General features: G+C 43.2%; 1 protein-coding gene across 4 annotated transcripts in view; it reads right to left on the reverse strand.

Moving 5' to 3' along the window:
- clstn1 (calsyntenin 1) overlaps positions 1-20,143 on the reverse strand; it is a 29,157-nt gene extending 9,014 nt beyond the window's left edge. For 2 of the 4 annotated variants that reach the window (XM_075476543.1, XM_075476541.1), the window contains exons 1-9: positions 19,853-20,143; positions 8,519-8,641; positions 6,021-6,050; positions 4,292-4,487; positions 3,006-3,214; positions 2,253-2,402; positions 1,794-1,979; positions 1,453-1,701; positions 29-150 (exon numbers count right to left, since the gene is read on the reverse strand). In XM_075476543.1, coding sequence (XP_075332658.1) covers positions 29-150; positions 1,453-1,701; positions 1,794-1,979; positions 2,253-2,402; positions 3,006-3,214; positions 4,292-4,487; positions 6,021-6,050; positions 8,519-8,641; positions 19,853-19,934 — 1,347 coding nt within the window. In that variant the 5' untranslated portion in view covers positions 19,935-20,143. The remainder of the gene's footprint in view (positions 1-28; positions 151-1,452; positions 1,702-1,793; positions 1,980-2,252; positions 2,403-3,005; positions 3,215-4,291; positions 4,488-6,020; positions 6,051-8,518; positions 8,642-19,852) is intronic. The other 2 variants (XM_075476544.1, XM_075476542.1) reach the window with 2 other exon arrangements.
- Between the last annotated feature and the right edge of the window lie 1,466 nt (positions 20,144-21,609).

The following is a 21,609-nucleotide window of genomic DNA, read 5'->3' on the forward strand; positions in this document are numbered from 1 at the left end:
GTCTTGGTTTTGAAGCGGCTGAGCTGACCTGGTCCAGTTTCCAGTGAAACTCGGCTGGTTTGTAGTTCTCTGCCTCCGACGGATCCTGGCGTAGGAGGAAGATCACTCTGCAGTTGTGGACGTAGAGGGAGTAGTGATGTCTGTTCATGTCTGCAGATAGAGGAGATCAGCATGAGAAACTCAAACCAACTGTAAAGTCTTTATCTGTAACTTACTATGGGAATATATGTAAGATGGCTGGTAAGCAGGTTTACAAGGTGCCCCAACTACAACTGAAACAGTAACATTTACTAATATCAGTATGTTCTAACTGAATAGAATAGCTTAATTTTCTACAGAAAGTATAAGAAAAAAAAAGACCAAACAACACACACACATATTAGCAGACAATTTGAGGATTACGGCATTCAAAAGGGGCATCAAAGCACTTGTAAACACACTGGATGACAAACCCAAATTATACAAAGAAAAGAAATACACAAACATTCTCTCTGAAATATACAGAAACGATGTTCTGTGTACTCCACAACATCCCTTCACCGCCTCTCAGATACAGAGCTGTTATTCAAACCAGCTTCACAGCTAATTCCCAATGGATTTTTCTGTGATTAGTCACATGGAAAAGCAACCACTGCTTAATTTAGTGAAATAGATAAGCAAAAAAAAAAAAACCTTTCCGATTAATCAGTGTTGGTCCTGTGTTGATTTTCAGCGGTGCACCAAAACGTAATGGCTAATTTCACATAGCGTGTTTCTTTGAAGCAGACACTGCGCTGAATGGAGGGCACGAACGGAGCGCTGAGATCACACGTACGAGTGCATCCCGCCCAGGGCACAGCCGTTCTGATGTAATCCCTCTTATATAAGCAAACGTGGTGAAGCTGATGAACCTCCGCCCCCTCACTGACCACACTAGAGGCTTTACAGTCAGCAAGATCGAGCAGCTTGTGAGCGCTCGCAGAGTTTACAACTACTGACAGAAACTCAGGGGTCAGGGAGCACTCAGCTGAGGTGAGAAAGAAAATATAAAAGTACGCGTTTCCATGTGTTTGCCAGCCAGCTGCACATAACAATGATAATAGCCTGAACTTACAATGGCTTCTTTTTTTTCCTTTTGAAGTCAGAGGCGTACTTGCTGACGCCATATGTGCAACAGTAACGAGTACGAGCTGCAATAACAACTGAACATAGGTGTGACCTTTTCAGCAGATATTTTAATTTCACAGTTTTCAGATAAAGACAGGCTCTCGTGTCTTTTCTTAACAAGGCGTTAACGCATGCAAGAGGGATGATAAGTCACTGTATGATGTAAATAGAACTGTTTCCCGTTAGATTGAATCTAATATTGATGAAGTAAACCACCCCTGTAATGCAAACTGAACTAAAATACTTTGGAATGGTCGTCCCTGTAGCATTTTCGAGAAAGATTTGACCCCTCTCGAGAGTTAATACCTGTTTTGTCAGATTTGCAGAGGATGGTCTCCTTGTCGTGAGCCCCAGGACCGTGCCTCATCCACACAGAGATGGTGAAGGGCTCCTTCAGGCTGGTGCTCACCATACTCTCAGGAACCTTAATGGCTTGAGTGCCATTGAACTCAAACACCTGGTCACTGTCATGCCCGTTATCAGTGGGCAGTCCTAATGTCCAGTTGGCAGAGCTGCTGGGTGCAGGGAGGAGCTCCACGGTGCCGGAGCTGGCTCCTAAAGAACAGAGATGACAGAAACAAAAATACTGAGTGCTTTGATTTATCAGAAAGAACTCGGATTCTATTTCCGGTGGAGCGTTTACTGACCACACAACTTGTGCAGCGACTTCTCAGAGTAGGTGTCGCGGTCACAGCCTTTCCCAATGTGGCTGGTTTCCAGTTCAATACTGGCACGGATGGAGGTGATTGGCTCATCGCAGGTCTCCAAGTGCATGCTGGGGAAAAGGGCCATGCTACCTGTGCCGGGCTCATATTCAATCCTTTTATTGAAGCCTGAACATTAAAAAAAAAAAAAAGAGAAAAGAGAAGAGAGGAAAAAGATGTTCATCAAAAGAGCGTCGACAGAGGGTGAGCGTTAAACAGAGGATTTGGGAATAGTTATTATTCGTTTCAGTTCTTTCTGCTGTGATAAAGACCTTATGGCTTAAAGTAGTTAAATAACCCTTGTGACAGTCCCGGCCTGAATGGACCGCATCATTGGGTCGACACAGACTCACCTAAACGAGCTGGTGAGCAACAGCAAGAACAGAGCAGCTTTTCTGATACCTTGCCAGCTGGGTTTGCAGGTGGGCTTGACGCTGATCTTGACCACCACGTCCTCAGAGGCTCGGTTCTTTCCACAGTCGTAGGCCGTCACCGTCAACTTGTACATGTGCTCTTTGCCGTAGCTCAGTTTCTCTGTGTTCTTGATGAAGCCTTAGAGAAGCGAGAAAAAAACAAAAAAGAAAGAGGCAAGTCTTAGATACAGCATAAAGAACTGCCACTGAGAAAAAACACTGATATCTCTCAGGGCTCCATCACGATATTCGGATGTGATCTTTATCCTCGACACGTTACAATGAGAGCTCACACTGAGTCCGATTAACATGCAATGATTCAAAGAGGGAGATGGAAAAATTGATGACCAAAGATCAGATCCCAGATCAGACTTTTTTATTTCAACCTCAAACAACGATTAACTGTCCCAACATCGTGTATCACCATATTGATTAACCTCTTTGTACTATCACCTGCACTTCATTCCTCTTAAACGCGACCATGCATCACACTGGTTGGACATCAAAATCTGATGCATCTTAGCTGGATCTGTATTCAAAGAGTCCAAGTGATCAACTTGGGTGATATTACCAGGAGGCTGTCATTGTCTCGCAAGCCAGCAAGCTAAGCTGCTGTGAATTCTAAATGACAGGCTCGTGGCATCATTGTTTGCACAGATCAATAAACAATGTGATGTCTGTCAATACAATCCCGGATCTTTGGTCCGCGCTGCAGCGAAGTACATCATGTGAAGCTATTTACCGTCCTTGTCGATGGTGAACGGCACATCGGGAGTCACAATCTCGTAGCTGCAGATTTGGCTGAACTGGAATGAGCAGTCGGCATCCACCGCCTCCACCTTCGTGATGCTGTCGTATTTCTTTCCCTCAATAACAGTGGCTTTGTAGGTCTTCTCCTTGAACACTGGTGAATACTCGTTGATGTCGTTCACCTGGATGTGGACGGTCGCCCTGAGACGGACACGACACAGTGATGTCAGCTGGATATTCAACAATGAGGGAGTTAACAGGAGCATTTTTCTAAAGGGCAAACGTCTTGTTGCCACATTTGATGACGAAAACATAAAATGAAAACAATTGCTTTCTGATTATTCTCTTTGAATAGAAAACTAGCGTCAATGTCAAACAAGGACTTTGGTTCAAACAAACAAACGGTACATTGTTGCTTCGAGTGTGCGCTCACATTGTTTTATCCTCCTGAGATAAAATACAACCCTGCTCTCCCAGATTAGGACATACTTCTTCCTCAAAAACTACTTCCTGACTAAAGACAGATTTTCAAAGACATTCTTTTCCCTACCTATCAGGTCCTGCCCGTCATAAAAAATACAAACAAAAATCAAAGCTCAGCTCTACAGAGGTCATTGCAACCAGTAATAAGAGACGAGTAAACACGAGTGGAAAGTAGCTCATTCCTTTGCTGGAATTCAAACTTGTTCTCCTACTAGAGCACCCATGAATGTGGATTTCACTGGCAGCAAGTCAAACACCACTGTACTGTGTGTTCATTCATTTTAGGTGTTGCCGTCACTCAGGAAGCACTGATTATAAGCACTGTAAGCCCGGACTGCGAATGAGGTTTTATTAGGCCTGCAATTCTATAATTTAATTAATTCATTGTTTAGTTTACAGAAAGTCAGATAACAGTGAAATTTCCCACGGTTCCCACTTATTTAAAGGTATAGCCCACGTACAAAAGGTCATAAGCAACGACAAGCCATAGGTATTTTGTGGGCTTTATATCATTCCCTATTTTTCTAGAAGATATGACCATTAGCTATTCTTTTTTTTTTTTTAGACCAACACCTACACAGAAAGCAGGTAAATATATGACTCAACAGGGAGTCCCGTTTGTGTATGTTTACACAGTCCTGGATATGAGAGTACATTGAATCATACCACTCAAATTTCAACAGGAAGGTGATAAAGTGGGAACAACTCATTTTCAATGAAGTGTGACAAAGTGAAGTGAACCCAATAACATAGTCAAACGGAGGGAAATACAGGGATCAGATGAGGTTGACTCACTTGTGGGATTTTTTCATGTTGGCACCATCAGGACCCTCTCCGCAGTCGTACGCTTGGATGGTGAAGGTGTGCTCCTTCTGCAGCTCGCAGTCCAGCTTGTCCTTGGCCCTGATAACCCCCTCGCCAGTGGACTTGTCCAGGACCACTGCCTCGAAGGGAACATTCTGCCCGTGGATCCTGAAGCCGCAAATCTCACCTGAACACGTTGAGAGTGAAAACATAGCTCGCTCAGAACAACCGATCGAAGCCTTAAGGTTTCAAATGAGAAAATAAGTATGCTTACTGAAACAAATAAATAAAAATGAATAAAAATACATCCAAGCAAAAAAATAAATGAATAACCATCAGCCACAGAATTTGGGAGCCAGGGAGTTGTAGACTGAGGTGAATGGTGTCTGTGGAGGAAGCCCATAGCACTGTCATATGGGTGAGTAGTTGGGAGAGGATGTGGGAGATTTAGTATTAGTGAATTTTACAAGCCACTTGAAAACGGTGCATCCATTCATGCAGGCAGAAACTGAAAATTTGTGGACAGGCATTTCACAGGAGTACTCATTATATTTCAAATCAAACTCGAGAAACCAAGCTCAAAACTAAGTACACAGAGACCAGCATTAAAATGAGGATTGTTAAAGATACAACTTATCTTAACATAAAAAACATAGAAACAGAAATAGAATTTTAAATATTAACAATAGAGGGCGCTGTGATGAGGTGGTGCGGCACCAATTCAGCCATCAAACCCCCCCCCAAAAAAAATCTGTGAAAGAAATCAAGCCTAAGCCAACACTTTCTATAGTAGTTTTTTTTTTTTTTTTGCACAATTGAAGAAAGTCTTCCTGTGTAATTTTGCCCGCCTCTCACCCAAAACTACTGCAAAATGAGACCAAAGAAAATCATGAAATCATAAGAGAACTAAACCAGTACAAGAACAGTATTCAAACAAAAAGCACTGGATGAGAACTGGGGTTAGAAATATCAGCTTGCTTGACATCCACATCAAATGACAACTGCAGCCATGCTAATGGTAGAGATTAGTGGCAAAGGATTAAACCAAGAGACCCAACTGAGGCGGAGATGCAAGAACAGAAACTTTGCAGCAAAGAGAGTTTGCATTAGTTAACAATCTCAGCGATCTAATTGGACGTCTACAGGAGTCCCTCTCAGTGCACAGATGTTTTGCAGGCCTGAGAGAGGCACCATGAGGAGCATGCGTGGTGCCTTTAGGATGCTCACGTTTACAGAACACCCGTCCTCTGTCAATTCAAATCCGAGACTAGATTCATGCTCCAATTGTCATGAGGCTACAAAATGTCAACTCATGCAGGCTTTTCAGATTTAACTTCATAATTAATTGTGTCAGAAAGCCAACTTAGTTTCTGTGTTGTTGATTTTTTTTGTTTTAATTGAAGGTGCTAAGAACTCCTGTTTTTGAGCAGCTTTCTGTTTCCGGGTGACAGCTGAAAAACTGTTAGGGTCTGCAAACTGCAATGGATGTCTCATGCACAGATATTTCTAAGAACAGTCAGCCCCACATCACACTTTTCATCCAGCTGTTGGAACTCCAAAAAATCCAAGGCGAGAGAAAACAGAGGGTTGAGAAAAACCGAATGGGTGGAAATTACAGAGCAAGGCAGGAGTTTCTGTGTAAAAGTGTGGATGCTGCTTTTGCGTTAGTGGGTTAATAGTAACAACTAAGCACAAGGCAGAAGAAAAAGCCCAAGATCACCTTCTTCAGTGAGGGTCACCTCAAAACTCTCTACAGGGAAGGAGAGAAGATAAACCCAGACAAGAGAAGAGTTAGCAGCTCAGAGAAGACACATAGAGGACAGAGAGAGACATACTCGAGCTGGAGCCTTACAAAAGCTCCATTAAGAGGAATTCATAAGCAGAAGGTTTCAGGTCAGTTGATGAAATAAAAGCAAGCCGTCCTTTCGATTTCATCAAGGCCAAAGCAAATCCTCTCAGAAAATGTACATGGTTGCAATTAGATGTTGTGTCACAACATCTAATTGCAACCATGTACATAAATCTCACTTTCGTAGGAGCAGCATGCTTTGGAGGAGTGTCCTTCAACACCTTTTTGTTGATCAACTCGGGCTTTGTTGAAGATTTGAAGAAGAGATTTAAAAAATACATATCTATTGAAATGAGAAAATCAACCAAATTATCCCTTTTCTATTAGCGGCCTGCTTTAAATCTCTTTCACGACCTCAGAAAGGTCTGAACTGGCCACTTCATTGCTACCTTCTCAACAATCAGGAATAGATTTCGCATTAGGAAGGACGAGCAGGCACAGCTAATGGAGGAATGCAGTTGAGACCCATCACACAGTAGGAGTTATGGCCTCTGTGGTCAAGGCAGCTCTAATGATCAGCTCACAACAGAGATTTAGGAATTCCTGAGCTTTTCATTAGACTCAAAAGGGCCTCTCTGCACGCCCTTACAGTGACATGTTCATATTCGGTGATGCCAACTATAAATACGTTGAAATAATCATCATCTATTGAATATTCATCTATATACACATATCTATGTATCATTCCTCTGGAGGGAATATTAGACTAGAATTATTCCTGCTCGATGTCCCTCTTTCATGTTAGAGCAGTCATCCATGACCACTGTGCTCAAGAGCTTTGGTTTCAAACACTTCAGCTTCAATCACCCTGAATTCACTGCAATATATATAATATATAATATATAATATATATATATATATATATATATATACACACACACACACACTCATACAAAGATACACTTGATGCCAGCTTCATGCTACATCAGCCGTATACATGCACTAACTTACATAGCAACTGATCTACGGTAAAGATTCACCCATTTCCACTGATCTCACTGGAAGGCCTGTGATTGGGCCTCTGAATGGCCTGTGGGGTCAGCTTAACGGTGAACCCTCTTAGTTGGCACAGATGGACCAACTAGAGGGAATCTGGCATGACAGAGCGGCTCACCCCCGCTGCCACGTGAAGCTTGCTCTGTCTCAAGAGAGAGCAAGTTCACAGGGACACGCAGTCCATTTGCAAACCTGCTCATCAAAAGTGGAGCCCCTTCTGAAAGAATTGGGAGCACCGTGCTTTGTATTCAGCGCTAATTCACTGTGAAAGGAGACAAACGTCACGCAGAGAATGGGCATATTATTCCATTCTGGAGCCTCCTGTTGAGGCTGTCTACCTTTAAAACTGCGACGATGAGCAGCCCCGCGAAGGGCAGCCATATTTAACCAAATCTTATAAGGTATACGACAGAATAAACAATTACATTTGGCATCTCCTGCTGTTGACATGTGGAAGCTAAAGCCTCACAGTTTAAGTCAGGAGAAGTAATCCCGAGATTAAAATATAAAGTGCGGCGAGAGCGGCAAGAGCAGCGAGAGCAGCCCAGAAAAGATCACACAGCTCGTGTGATGTGAAACGGTGGGAAATCATTTCCACTGCCGTGGTGCTTTGAATCCTGGCCAAAGTCAATTCCCACTTGATTAAAAAAAAACAAAAAAAACAAAGCTAATGCTGCCTCCGTACATAAAACACTTTAATTGTGCCTCTGCACTGAGTTGGAAGCGAAAAGAAAACTTGAAAAGGTATTTTGATCTGATTATCAAAAGGGCCAGTCTGGAGGATATGGCAGCCAGCTGTCCGTCATGAAAGGCAAGACATAAAATCTAAGGTTAGGATGCTTTTATATAAGACATGTGTGCAACCAGAAGCTATAGAACCATAAATTAGGAAGCAAAGTAAGATTTATACATACATATAATTGATCTCATATGTAAGCTTTATCACAGGAAGAATTAAGAGTTATACATAATAAAATGCACTACAGGGAGCAAGACCTTCATACATTAATCATGATGCATTTGCAATTTCAAAGCATGATGCTCAGAATACATTAAAGGTTCTACTTCCATACTAACTACAGATGTCTTTCTATTTCATTTGGTAAGAATAATTAATTTGGCTTATACATCATTTATTAGCAAGCAGATCATGCATCTTTAAAAGTACACGTCAATGTCCTTGAAATGTCTAAGAAATGCACATCATTCATGCACTTGTTCTGCATTCATCATGTGTCACGCAGTCTCAAAGCTTCTAGGTGTGTGGTGTCGATTACATTTTCTCTGCACTTTTTGCGTGAAATGACCACAGAGCAGTCTTTTGATCACTGATCGGTGAAGGAACAGCGGCGACATGAAACCTTCTGTCTCACCTGCGTAGCGTAAAGGAGCATCCTTGTCTAGCGCAATTAGAGGGGGGTCCAGAAGAACTTTATCGTCATTTTCCGTCACGATCCCGTGATACGTCGTCTCGATCCAAGGTTTGTGCTTATTGACTGCGAGAAACAGAGAGAGAAAATGTCAGTCTCTAACAAAAACATGTCTCATCACGTCAGTTTTGTCCCAAGATGCAAATGTGTTGATCGGAACTTCACCTCAGCAGCACTAAAAAGGAATTCACGTGTTTGGATTTGGTTTTTAATGATCTCACTTCATACGTGTTTGCTCACATTGTCGGCCTGACTTTCATCTGTGCCCTCCCCCACATGCAGCGTTAATACATTTTTAATGAGGTTTGGGATGCGCTTAATGTTATTTTTAGAAGCACTAGATAAAATGAAGGGATAACCTCCAGCAGGAGCAGGCTACCATGAGCCAATGACGATCGAGCGCTAGCATCTCTGCAGAGCCGAGATGGCGTAGCATTTCAGCGGAATAAAAACCTTGTTCTCCACCTTGGAGGTGATTTCACGAAAGGACTTTCTACAACTGCAGTGTTGCAAGAGACAGATCCACAGTTTACATCAGTGGTAACACAAGGATGGTAAAGTATCTGTATCGGCCAGGGAAGTGTCCCAGCTGCAGACGGCACTCTGTCGCAGCTGGCGGCAGCAGAAAAAGCTGCGGTGAGTGACGGCATGGATGCAAGAGAAACGCGGGTCTCTTACAGCCAATATGCGCTCACTCCGGAGCGAGAGGAGGTGATGGCATTCCTGAGCCACTGATCTGGAAACGGGACGCTAACTCTGGCCGACAGGCGTGACACTAAACTCAGTCTGCATCCCTCTTCAACTGCATTTTGGAATGATGAGTTTGAGCACAAAAGAAAAAAAAAACAAAAAAAAACGCTGTAAGAAATCATCACTTTGTGCAAGACCTGTTTACAACAAGTTTTAATAATAGATCAAAATGAGCTTTTTTAAGCTACTGAAGATTGCTCAGGATTCTTCATTCAGATGCTCAACAAACAGCGTCAGCTTCTCTGATTAATTGAGGCCTGACCATCCACTGAAGCTGATATTGCCTCAACAATCAATAGCAGGAAATCGACCACGGCACCATAACGTTGCCAAATGTTAGCTAGGAAACTGTGGGTGACATAATCTGGGGTTGACAAGGTTATGTTTCAATCATTTAAACACATAACCATTTGCCACAGGCTATATGAGAGCTCTCTCTTGGATGAATTGATACAAATGCTACATTTGAGTTATCAAAAGGTCAGATGAATTGACCTTGGGTGGCTAAAAGCAGTTTTGTGCACATAGATTTTCACACGTTAAGCATCAATACACTCGCTCCATTTAGAAAGACCACCACAGCACAAGGCTGTAGTTACATAAAAGCCTCTCAGTTTGGTTAGTTATTCTATGATGCCACTGAAAACACTGTTGTGGATATTTTAGCTCCTGATTACAACAGGAACTTGGATGTACTTGTAGTTTCTGCTGGTCATAGCATGGATGTTTTGGCATGGGAGCACGCACATGTGTTTAAAAAAAACAACCAAAAAAAAAAAAAAACTGTCCCATGAAAAGGCAGCCAATCTATCCATCCACTGAGCTGTACTGCAAAAATACTGTTTGCACGTGTGGGCTCCGATTACTTCCACAGCTGAGCATATGTTAGGCAATTTTGAGGAGGTCTGGGAAATCCTATTTGTGGACCCACCGTTCGTCATAGAAAGGTAAAAAAATGTACTTGTATTTGCATTTCCTTTGATTTTTTTTTTTGCAAATACAGGTTAGTTCGCTATGACTCACACAAACAGAGTTAATGGCAGTGAAGCAACATTCCCACTTTGAGCCTCAACAGAACAATCCGCACTGTAGTCTGTTTTTTTTTTTTTGCTGCGGTATTAAATCATCCACCACCCTCTGATGTTCCAGAAACAGCCGGCATCACATGTTCGTTAACTCACAAGAGGATGCTTGATGCTCCCTAACGCGGTCTGTGCTACAGCTACGTTATGAGCTTCAGAGAGCAAACAGACGTAATGAACCTCCCCCAAAAAAGCATAAAGGAACGATAGAAATGTTTTCAGATTACATGAAAAGAAACCGCTCGGCTAAATCCAATTTCAGCGAAGCAAATGACTGCATTTGTATCGTCACGTAATTAAGTGTAATTCTCAGTGATTACACTGTCAAGTCTAAATAAATTACAACCTAATTGCAAGTGATTGGTGAGATGTGGGCGCCCCAGTGAACTGGCGGTATAATCCAGATAATAGTTCTAATAGAGATATCCACTCACCAGAGGAAAGTGCACCATGTTAGCATTTTCAAATACGTATTACAACACACACTTAAGAACAACTAACATCATCGCAACGGCTGCAGAATCAGAAGACAAAAATACGTTACGACTGAAAGCCATGTTTGTGAAGCACGACGAAAACTGCTCAGTTTCGTAGGTGTGCCTCAGCTTACATGTCGTGGCATCATTTTTTCAGCATGAATGATAAATTTGACGCCACAGTCATAACAAGGAAGTGAGCAGAGAAAGATGGCGTGATGTGCACAAAAGATCCCCAAACACATGGCATGCCTTCGTGATCATAGCAAAATTGACTCCAAAAGTTCCACCTTGAAACAGGCTTTCATCAGACAACAATGTTTGAAACTGGTTCGATCCTGCCCTGCTGAACAAGCAGTGCTTGAAGATGTGAAGACGTGGACGTGCTTGCTGCTAATTTAGGATTGATCAAGCCCAATAAATCACTTTGCCGAGCGTCTCGTGACCTCAAGTGAGGTGGATGTCTTTAGACAGATTGCTGGACCAGGCCGCCACAATAATCTGCTTGAGCTTCTACAGAGTCACTGTTACATTAGCTGGGTCACGTGTTGGCCTCGCACTTGTCCACGAGTCTTTTGTGGCCTTCAGCTCCGAGGTGTGTTGAACCTCAACTCACTGAACAGCAAAATATCGAGCAGTGGCGTTCCTGCAAAATCTGAACAAAATGTGTCAACATGATTCTAAAAAAATTAAACAGGTGAACTGGCCGAGCGGCTGTCTCCTGGTTCTTTAATCTTAAAAGGCACAGTGTCCACTTGTGTAATGTGCGGCCTCACACTGACCCATGAGAAAACCTCAAAGTTTACTACTTTAGAGGTAGAGGGGAAGTTCTGTGAAGTTCTGTGAAGCAAGCAACATCTGACAATTGCGATCACTTCCCAGCTATCGTCTGAGACTGGCAGCACAGACCAACTGAAACAAGTGTTGACGCAGATATATGCTCACAGATGGCAAACTGTGGAAAAATGTTCCAGAAGTAAGCCCTGGTAAGAAGGTCGAAATGGCAGACGCTCACAGCCTTTGACAGATTCAAAAGCAATTTGCACTATTGCTGTGCCAGTGAAATCAAAGCCCCTTTTGATTCACAAACACATCCCGTGAAATGAAATCTATAACGTTTCCCTAAAAGCATGAAATTTAGAAATGCATTGTGTGAAATTGCCAACAAGGCCCCTTTGACAAGACAGCTTCATCAACCCCCTCAAGCTGGCAGTGGATGGAGGTAACATATGTTGTGTTATGACTTGTTCACACAGAGAAACCGAGAAGTGACATGCACAAATACAGACATGGTATCCTCTGAAATGTCGTGGTTTTCCTAGAAGTCATTTTTTCATATTTAAGGATTATAAAGGGAAGTAATGGAGTGAATAGATCTTTCTGGAGGAAAGTGCTTAGGATTTAGGAAGGGTAAAAATATTTTGGAAAAAAAGGGGTTTGAAATAATGCATTCTGAGAAAAAATGATTTTTTTTTTTCACCATTGTCTTAATTCAACTTAATAAAGAAATCTGTCTGATTTAATTCATGCTCACTGGCAGCCCCATTACACCCTGCAAACTCAGCCTTTAACTCACATCAAAGCAGACACAACCAAAGGAATCTTTTTATGCCTTTAATGATAGGACAGTTGGAGAGAGACAGGAAGCAGGGGGCAGAGAGAGGGGGGAGACATGCAGCAAAGGGCCACTCAGTGCGGGACTCGAACCGGGGCCCGCTGCATCGAGGACTCTAGCCTCTGTACATGGGGCGGCTGCTTAACCCACTACGCCACCGACCGCCCCTGGAATTATCTTTTATGCATCATGAACACGGAGTACTGTCCTATCTTTCTAAGTGATCCCGTTAAATAAACCGACGTGTCGTGTGTCCCGTGCGAGTAAAATCAATCTGCTGTACAAGTTTATTTGAATGTTAGAAATGAGAGATAAATGTCCAGCGCATGTTCCTAAAGTGCTCGGTGACACTTTTAATCCACAACTCAAAAATATTCTGTCAACTGAAAGAGAACAGAAAGATGAGCAGCGCATCACAGAATAGAACGTCTATCCCATCTTTATTCAATACAAGGCGGGTCATTTCCACTGAACATATCTGCATTTTGAACACAATCAACACAGTTATAGCAAACATTAAGGACGGATTGCTCTCAATTATATAGTCTCTTCCCCTGAAGATGGAGATGGAAATGCCATTTCTAGGCCACAACCAATGCTTACATGTGCAAACTGTGGGCTACGGAGAAAAGAAAATGACCGCATTTCCTCATCGTACCATTTCTTGCTCAAGGATATCACTGGCTAAAAATAACTATTAGATGGAGAGTTAAGATGTAGCTACACAGATATATAATACGCAGATATAATCTTGCTAAATGATAAAAAGTATCCTTTCCACTTTTGGTAACTATAAAAGAGTCTGTAAAACATGCTTCTTCTTTTCTGTTTAACAGCATCTATCTCAACAGCCGCAACAACAAATGAAACCTAAAAAATGCCACATTCAGCACTACAATTGACCTCAGTTCTCCAGTATGAATGCTGGGGCTCCTGAACGCCTTACAGCCCAGCGACGCAGTGGTATGCAATCCTGTTACACAGCAAATAAAGCCAATAACGCTTAATCCTATAATGGCATGCCAACATTTCATTCACTCTCATGGTCAAACAATGAGCGTCAGAGAAAACAATAAAGGCACCCGACAACCTTATCATTGTGTGCATGCGGGGATGAGTATGATGCGTCAGGATGAGAAAAGACGACCTATGACCCATGAAATCTTTCATTCGAGGTGCCCAAAATGACAACCGGAGGCTGTACTCAGGAAATGGAGAACATTTTGAAGGGAGCTGGGTCGATAAACAGCTGACCTCTGCTGCAGGTGGACATGGATAAAGCTCTTGGTTTGACTGTGGGCACCAGGCATTTACTCATCAGCTCTGCCACCTGCACTCTTTCAGAGCAGAGCAGGAGTTTTAGTTCGGTGGAGCTGGATAAGTGACCTATCTGTGAAAGGGATTAAAACTTCAACCTGGAAAAAAAAAAAAAAAAGAGTTGCGATCACTAAAAGTATTATCAGTAATATCAACACAGCAGAGAGCAGAGCTTATAGTTACTCGCAGACATGAGAAAGCCGTGTGAAACCGCCGCACGTCTTTCGTGAACCCAAAGGAATGAAGTAGCGTACTGACCATTCAAACGAACACAATGACAAAGCCCCATTATGGTTGCCTTGCTCTTTTACCGAAGCCTAACCTATACAGTTTGACCTATTAACCGTGATAAAACACTTCCTGTGAGAACATCAAAGACACAATAGGTCTTGGTAATCCTGAGATTCAATAGGCTGCCTGTACACCACCACTCACTATGCCACTCACAGACAGGGAATAAAACCACTGTACAAACCCTATGCTGAAAATTTGTATTTCAGCAAAAGTTGGACGCATTTCCCAAGACAACTAAATGAAGTATGGCTTGATTGTGAACACTTGAACATAAGTTTTCCACATGCCCTGCAACGGCATAATCCTCACTACCTCAACTGATTATCCGAGTACGCGATACAAGCCTGCTCACAGGCCGCGGTTCACCCTGCAGCAAACAAACACGCCGCAGCTGTCCAGATTGTGGCAGCGGACTGTGATTATCAGATGAAGCCTCATAATGCTTGGAAACCTCAAAGGGCCTGTTGTGTAATGATGGTGCTGCGGTCACGTGTCATGTCTGTGATGTGCTGTGGTGCTCAGCTTCATTGATCGAGCTCTAACTATAAGGCCAGCAGCCATCTTCTTTGATGACAGACTCTACTACACTCGATATGAGGCTGGCCACTGCTGAGCCGCACTTAATGTTTCAATGCAATGAAAATTGTCCAGCTGCACCCATCATAATCATTTCAGTTTCATGCAGTATAATAATACATAAATTACCAGTGACTGCAAGCAGGGGGAAATGGAAAGTTGAGCAAATATCCTGAATAATCGGTCTAAACGCTCGGGCAAACGTTCGATTGACCAGACTTGAATATAATAAAAATTGGGAACGAAACCTGCTGATCACAGACACAGTAAGCGGCAGCAGGATCTGTGCAGATGGTCTCACTGTTGTCTGAGACTAAATAAAGCCTCTCTGTTGCCAGGTTGTTCATACTTGTCCAATTAGCTGCTGCAGCACACTCAAGAAAGAAGAAAGGGCTCATCTGCACTCACAGACTAAAAGTCAGGCTTCGAAGTGTTTCTGGAGAGACTTTGGAACACTTTGAATAGTTCGGAGTGTCAAAACAAAAGCACAGAAGCATAGGTGACGTGGAACACTGACACCGACTGTTTCCCCGCATGTAAGGAAATTCAACTATGAACTGATTCTCAAGTATTTTAACATTTCTGTGCTTGCCAGAGGAGATGGGTTCGTCTGACACGTGTGCGTTCAACAACCACGGGGTGCCCTCATGGCCGCTTCCAAGGCAGCTCCAGCTCTTTTTTCAGCTGGACAAAAATATTCAGCAGACACAAGCAGAATCTGACGCCAAATAGGTGAAGGTATGTGATCCTGCAAAATCTTAGTCAAGGAATAACTTCCATTTTGCTGACAGGTGGAGCAGTAAAGATCAATAGACAACACGGTCTGAAACAGCGGGCACACTTCTCCGTTTGTCTTGCATTGCATGCTCCTGAGCTTGTTGACGCAAGCCACTTCCATCACACGCCAGAGACTGTTCTCACAGAGGCCCCAAAGCCCCTTAAAGGAAGCCCAGGCCTCGGGGGGGGGGGCCCCGGACTCCCTAAACACCCGACTCACACAGGAGAGAGCCTGTCAGTTCCCCCGCCAGGCAACAACATTTGTTTGTCCTCTGGGCGGTCACAAACGCCCAACAGAGCGAACACACCCAGGACGACCGCAGCAGTCCTCTGAAGAGGGGGGTGGGAGCCTTGAAGGGAGCTCAATCCCCTCTCTGTGTGAGCTGCACAAAAGCAGCAGTGAGAGCGACTAAGTGAGAGTGAGACGGAGGAAGCTTTAAACAGGCGCTGAGGCGAAGCTGGCCTGCAGCAGGTAACGAGCTCTCTGGTTACCTGTTTCCCATGGAACCTGAATCTTAACGTGAACACGCCCAAACGCGAATAGCTCTGCGGTGCCGCTCTTTGTTTCTCCTGGAAGCTTTGTGCCTCAGGGGAGGCCAACAGCCAGATAAGCTGCACATATAAGATGAATTAAAACCCGAACGCTCTGATTTCGGATACACTTTCTTCCAGAAATGATACAGTAACCGTCACCATTAGCTACTCCTTGGTGAGCAAAGACATTCAACTTTCGATTCTGATATGTCAACAAGGAAAAACAATGTGTTCTTGTTACATTTCTTGAATTTTCTGATGGCTTATTTGAAATTTAATCATAAAACTGAGCAAAATTAAGAAGAAAAATGCAACCGAAGAGGCGTTAGGCTACATTTTCAAAGCAGAATCCACAATATGACAACAAAATACTTTCTTGGTGACTGACACAACCTCCCAGTCATCTGGCCAACTTAATATTCCCAACTGAATGACCCTTTCTTAACAGTTCACTGACTCCATTCAGCTCGTAAAGGCCCCAGTGAGAGGAAAGTTACCACCGACCCAAATTGAGCTCCGTAGACTTGTAGCCTGAGTGGCAAATGACCAAATCTTCGACATCTTAGCACTTGTGGATTATCTCATAAACACATTCTTGAGGGGCTTGAGTTGTGATCCTTCCAACAGTGACCCCACTGTGACGTACTCAGTCAAGATCCCAACCCTGAAAGCCTTTTGTTCCTCGGAGAAACTCTGAATAAACACTGGAAAAAATGCAAGAGTTTACTTACGGGGGCCGTGTCGGCCAAGTAGGCCTCTGTTCACTGCAATATAGGGGTAAAAAGGCTAACTTTGAGCGGAGCATTTTGGACTTTGGATAATGTTTGTTGATATTCAAACCAAAAATGAATCAAAATCGAATCAAATCCGGGGTTAAAAGATGATTAAAACAGCTATCGTTTGTGTCTCGATGCTCGCAGACCCCAAAAGTCAGTCATTTATAGGGCGCGTCGCAGCTATGTAATCCTGCTTAATTTCATTATTTTTTCTTCCAAACATCTGAGCATACTTGTCTGAGCTTGCAAAGAGTTTTTGATTAGTGTTGAGAGCGAAGTCAGTTGTGGCCTCACTTCGAAAGAGTTCAGGGTTCCGACCTGTTCAATCCTGATGCAGCGTGCACACGACAGCTCTGACTATTCCTGCCCATTTACTGTTCAAACTTTCTAAAAGTGCTTCTCCCAACGAGGTTTTTAGCCATTAACTCCTGTCGTGTTGACAGCTAATTGCGTCAACTTCTGAGGAAAAACAAGAATGTAAACTGAGGCTGAAATATGGCAAACAACAGTGTCATTTGAGCTGCACGGAAGAGGAAAACAATGAAGTCGTTGTCCGCCATGAGCAACCACGTAAAGCTTCTGTTTGCAATAGCACAGCGTGATGGTTCAGATCACACAGGTCGGTGGTGGCTTCCAGGCCCGAGTGAGAGTTTCTGCAGCACACGGGAGATCTCAGCATCCCTACTTCTCAAGGACCACCCATGTCACCGATGGCTTCTTTTTGTCTGCATGGGTCCTCAAATCAATTTTCAATTAGTTTGGGAGGAGGCCGTCTCACAAGCCAGGCGAGAGGTTTCTGCCAAGATTGCTTTTTTAAAATAGCTTCAACTTAGCTTAGTTGAGACCACTGAAATGACCTAACAGACTTGGGTGCTACATGAGAACAACCTACTAACATATTCACTTTAGCAGACCTGACCCGACCCTGATCCAATCGTAACTCACGCGCAAATACAAGCAGATCAGTGCTCGGCTTCTCCAGCACAGACTTGGACGTCTGGGAGTAAACTCTTATGTCTGACCTGTAAGACGCCATGTGAGGAGAGCGCATATGTTAACTCAGCAGCACACAAAGCGGGGCATCCAATTTGTTCGCCTCGAATTAACTTAATTCAATGATGAATGGGCCAAGAAACTTCCCAGCAGCCAGCATTTTCCTTTGTCCGATTGTGTGCACAGGAGAAGCTCGTGCATCTCAGCAGACCTAATGTTATGACTCGGGAACACGGGGGAAACCGAGCAGCTGCTTGTGATAACGGAAGAAGTAATAAATTGCATGGGTGCGACCTGAAAAACAAATGAGAAACAGCGTCGTGAGCAAATGAGAAACGCAAAGGGTGTCGCTTAAAAAGCATTTCAAGCGGTGGAGAGCAGTCCGAGCAGCAGCAACGGAGACGACTTATCTTTACTTGGACGCTTTGTCCTGACGGCGACAAAAAAAACTGATCACACAGTCGAGGTAGGAATTTAAATCTGAATAAGATGTACAAGGGAAAACCTTCGGCAGCATTTGGCCTCCTCATCTGCAGACAGATTGCCGGCCAACAAATGAAAAAAAAAAACACGGACAACGGGGCACGAGGTGGTGCACAATATGAGCAGGTAACATCTGGGTTAATAAAAGATAAGCCCTAAACAAGGTGTCGATCTCACAGGTGCCCTTTCCTGATAAGAGCGGGAACGGCAGCAGGTGCACTTTGCACACACTGGTCTGCATCATAAGAAGCCAGAACAAGCTGTTAAAGGCCTTTTCTTTCTGAGTGATGGGGGGGGGGAGAAGATTTAAGTTACTGCTGCGCATTCAACGTGGAAACCAGGACAAATGGCAGGGATAAAAGCCCCCCCTGTGCAAACTTTTATGGGTACCTTTATCTCTTTTGCTCTTTGTGTCTTGCTCATGGGGCATAAAATGGGTGTAACATTAAAAGACAACAACACACACTGGCCTGCAGCGTTGGTGGCTGCTCATGCTTGCTGATCGGGTCAGTGACTAATATACACCTGCCTTAACACGCCCTGGCCCAGGAAGCTCACAGTGTGTAGTGAGTGGACTGAGTTTAAGGTTAAAACACAATCAATAAATCCATGCAGTGGTAGTGGTGGGTGTTTTTTTTCTGGAGGGGGGGGGGGGGGGGGGTGTCTGAGCAGGGAGGGAGCTGCTGTAAGGAGGGAGCAGGACCGCCCTGCAGCAAATAAAGACATGACCATCGGTGACGTTGCGAAAGAAGGAAACAGAAACACTCCTTGAACAGCTTCATGTCATGAGTGGGCACAGACCTACCGAGGTTTTTTTTTTTTTTAGATCAAGCTTCACAGCACATAAATATTTGAATCCACCGAAAAAAACAGGGACATGTGAAGAGGATCTGCAATGCGTAGCCAGCAGAGATCCATCCTGTTGCGACCAAGACGCTGCGAAACCCAAGTGTTAATCCTTATAATGGAAGAATAAAGCTGTGTAACGTAAAGAGAGCAAATGCAAAATATCATGCGACTTAATTCAGAGGTACTCCAATATACGTATACACACACACACATATATATATATATATATATATATATATATATATATATATAAATATAAATAAGAACACGATAAGTACAGGGAGTACCAGACAAGGGGAAGTAAAAATAATTTACAAACTATGCAGAGGGTGAGTCATATTTTTGATCATTCATAAAAGAGAGCGTAAAGAAGCGACTAGAAGAGACCCCAGAAATAGAAATGGATGCAGATGACAGAAGGGGGTCGTTTCGTACCCTTGATATTATCTCCTAAGTACCACATTTAGATTGAGGCTCAAACGTTACCAACCGATAATAACCGTGGTGAGTGTATAATCTGTCATTATTATTTATTTGTATTTTTTTCTAGGTAAAACACTGCGGGATGCACTTGCTGCCGGCTGGATCCGTCCGCTGCTGACCATCCCTGAGCAGGTAAGTGTTAACCTTTCTCTCTTTTAACCTTCAGCGCCTGGACGGAACCAGGAGGCTCCGGAGAGCCGCGGAGCATCCAGTCCTGGCAGCGACGCACAGACCAACAAGACACATCGGGACACAAATCCCAGCTTAGTTACCTTTAGCTGCCTCCACCGCACATAATAGTCCGAGGACCAGTCCGACAGCGGATGCAAAGTGTTTATTCCCTCGGAACCGCATCCCGACTCTGAGTTCAGCCGCGGCGAAGTCAAACGCAGCCTTCTTCTTCCGGCGTCAGTCGGGCGAAATGTTTATCACAAAAGAAAAATAAAATCCCAGAAGATGAGTGTCGGTTACCACGGCAGCTCTAAGATGGCCGTCGCTCTGCTCTCTCCTCAATCACTGCTCCTCTCGCAGGTTTGCAGCTTGCTCCGTTCAAGGACTGTCGGAAACTGATACGTCCGGGCGCACTGTCTCGCGCCAGCGTTTTACTCAAAGGGACACCACGAAATGTGCGGAGTGATTTACAGAGCCAGCTACTGCACCATGTCGAGTTTGGCCTGCAGACGTTTACACGAAGGGATTAAGATAGTCTTTGGCTATAAGTTTAAATTGAGTTTTGAATAATAATAGTAATAATGAAATGTATAGGACCACAGCTATGTGGCCCATGGTATTTTTGGACATAGCTTAACTGAGGTTGTACATAAAATACTATAAACAAAGACAGGGTGGCTTTAAAGAAACAAACAAACAAACAAGGGAGAACAAAACATGACACTGGACAAAGTGAGACACAAAAAACAACTTAAATTAGATGTAAAGTAACTATGTTAAGTGCAAATCAACCTCAAGAGACCAGAAATGTGTCACGAAAGGAGTGGAGACCAACAGCAGCCAACATTTGTATTATTACCAAAATGGATGATATGATCAAAAGGAGGGACCAACTCACCTAAGTCGCCCCAAATCAGAAAGTGAGATAAAAGAAGATTGGGATGGCCAACTAGAGACAAAAAAAACAACAACCACACATCGTATCTACATGGATTGTGGTTAGAAAAAACTGAAAGGTCTGTTGTTCCATAATCCATCTGTGTCCTAATGTCAGCTCCTTTGCAGATGTCTTTTTGAATTTAGGGGTTGATCAACAAAACCAAACCATAATATAGTGGCACAGTACAAGCTTCTTTGTTAAAAATCATATTTATTTTTTTGTTTTGAAATGTTGACCATAATCAATCAAATGACCTTGTGGCAAATCTGAGGAAGGAACTAGTCGGTTAATCGGTTCTCAAAAGCTCGATTTTTTTTTTTTTCTCCCCATTCAACTAAGGCATTATGGGAGGCCAAATATGTATATTTAGTTTGCACTGTGATAGTAAATGAGCACAGATGTAAAAAAAAATAAAACAAACTATGACTGTTTCACTCCATTGTGCCTTTTAAAACATGATCAATTTCACCTGAAAGGTACATATAAATCAGATGCTCAACCTGTCCTGTTTTTGTGCAATTAAAAAAGCAAGACATCTTTAGTGCTGAAAAGGACTGCATGGTACGTGTTTCGCGGGATCTGTCCGCAGGTGTTTGCTGGAACAGTTTGAGAGAAGGAGCACCTGTCTTTTAACTGTTTGTGCTGGCGATGCGAGGTACAAAGTCCAACACTTGTGTTTGTGCACCAAACCTTTGAGGCAACTTTGAGGCAAAAATATGTACGTGTTCACAAGTTTAATCATCATCTTCTGGTCCTTGAATAGAACACAGTGCCAGTTCCTAAAGTAATAACATCATGGGCTGTTTTCAGTCTGTCATTCATCCAAAGAATGTGTATTACCCAACAAGCACAGATATATCAAAAGATTCATTTGAAGAATGTTTTTTTAAATATGAATCAGGATTCTTTGCATTATTC

Source organism: Odontesthes bonariensis, chromosome 10, assembly GCF_027942865.1.
Source record: "Odontesthes bonariensis isolate fOdoBon6 chromosome 10, fOdoBon6.hap1, whole genome shotgun sequence".
NCBI lineage: Eukaryota > Metazoa > Chordata > Actinopteri > Atheriniformes > Atherinopsidae > Odontesthes > Odontesthes bonariensis.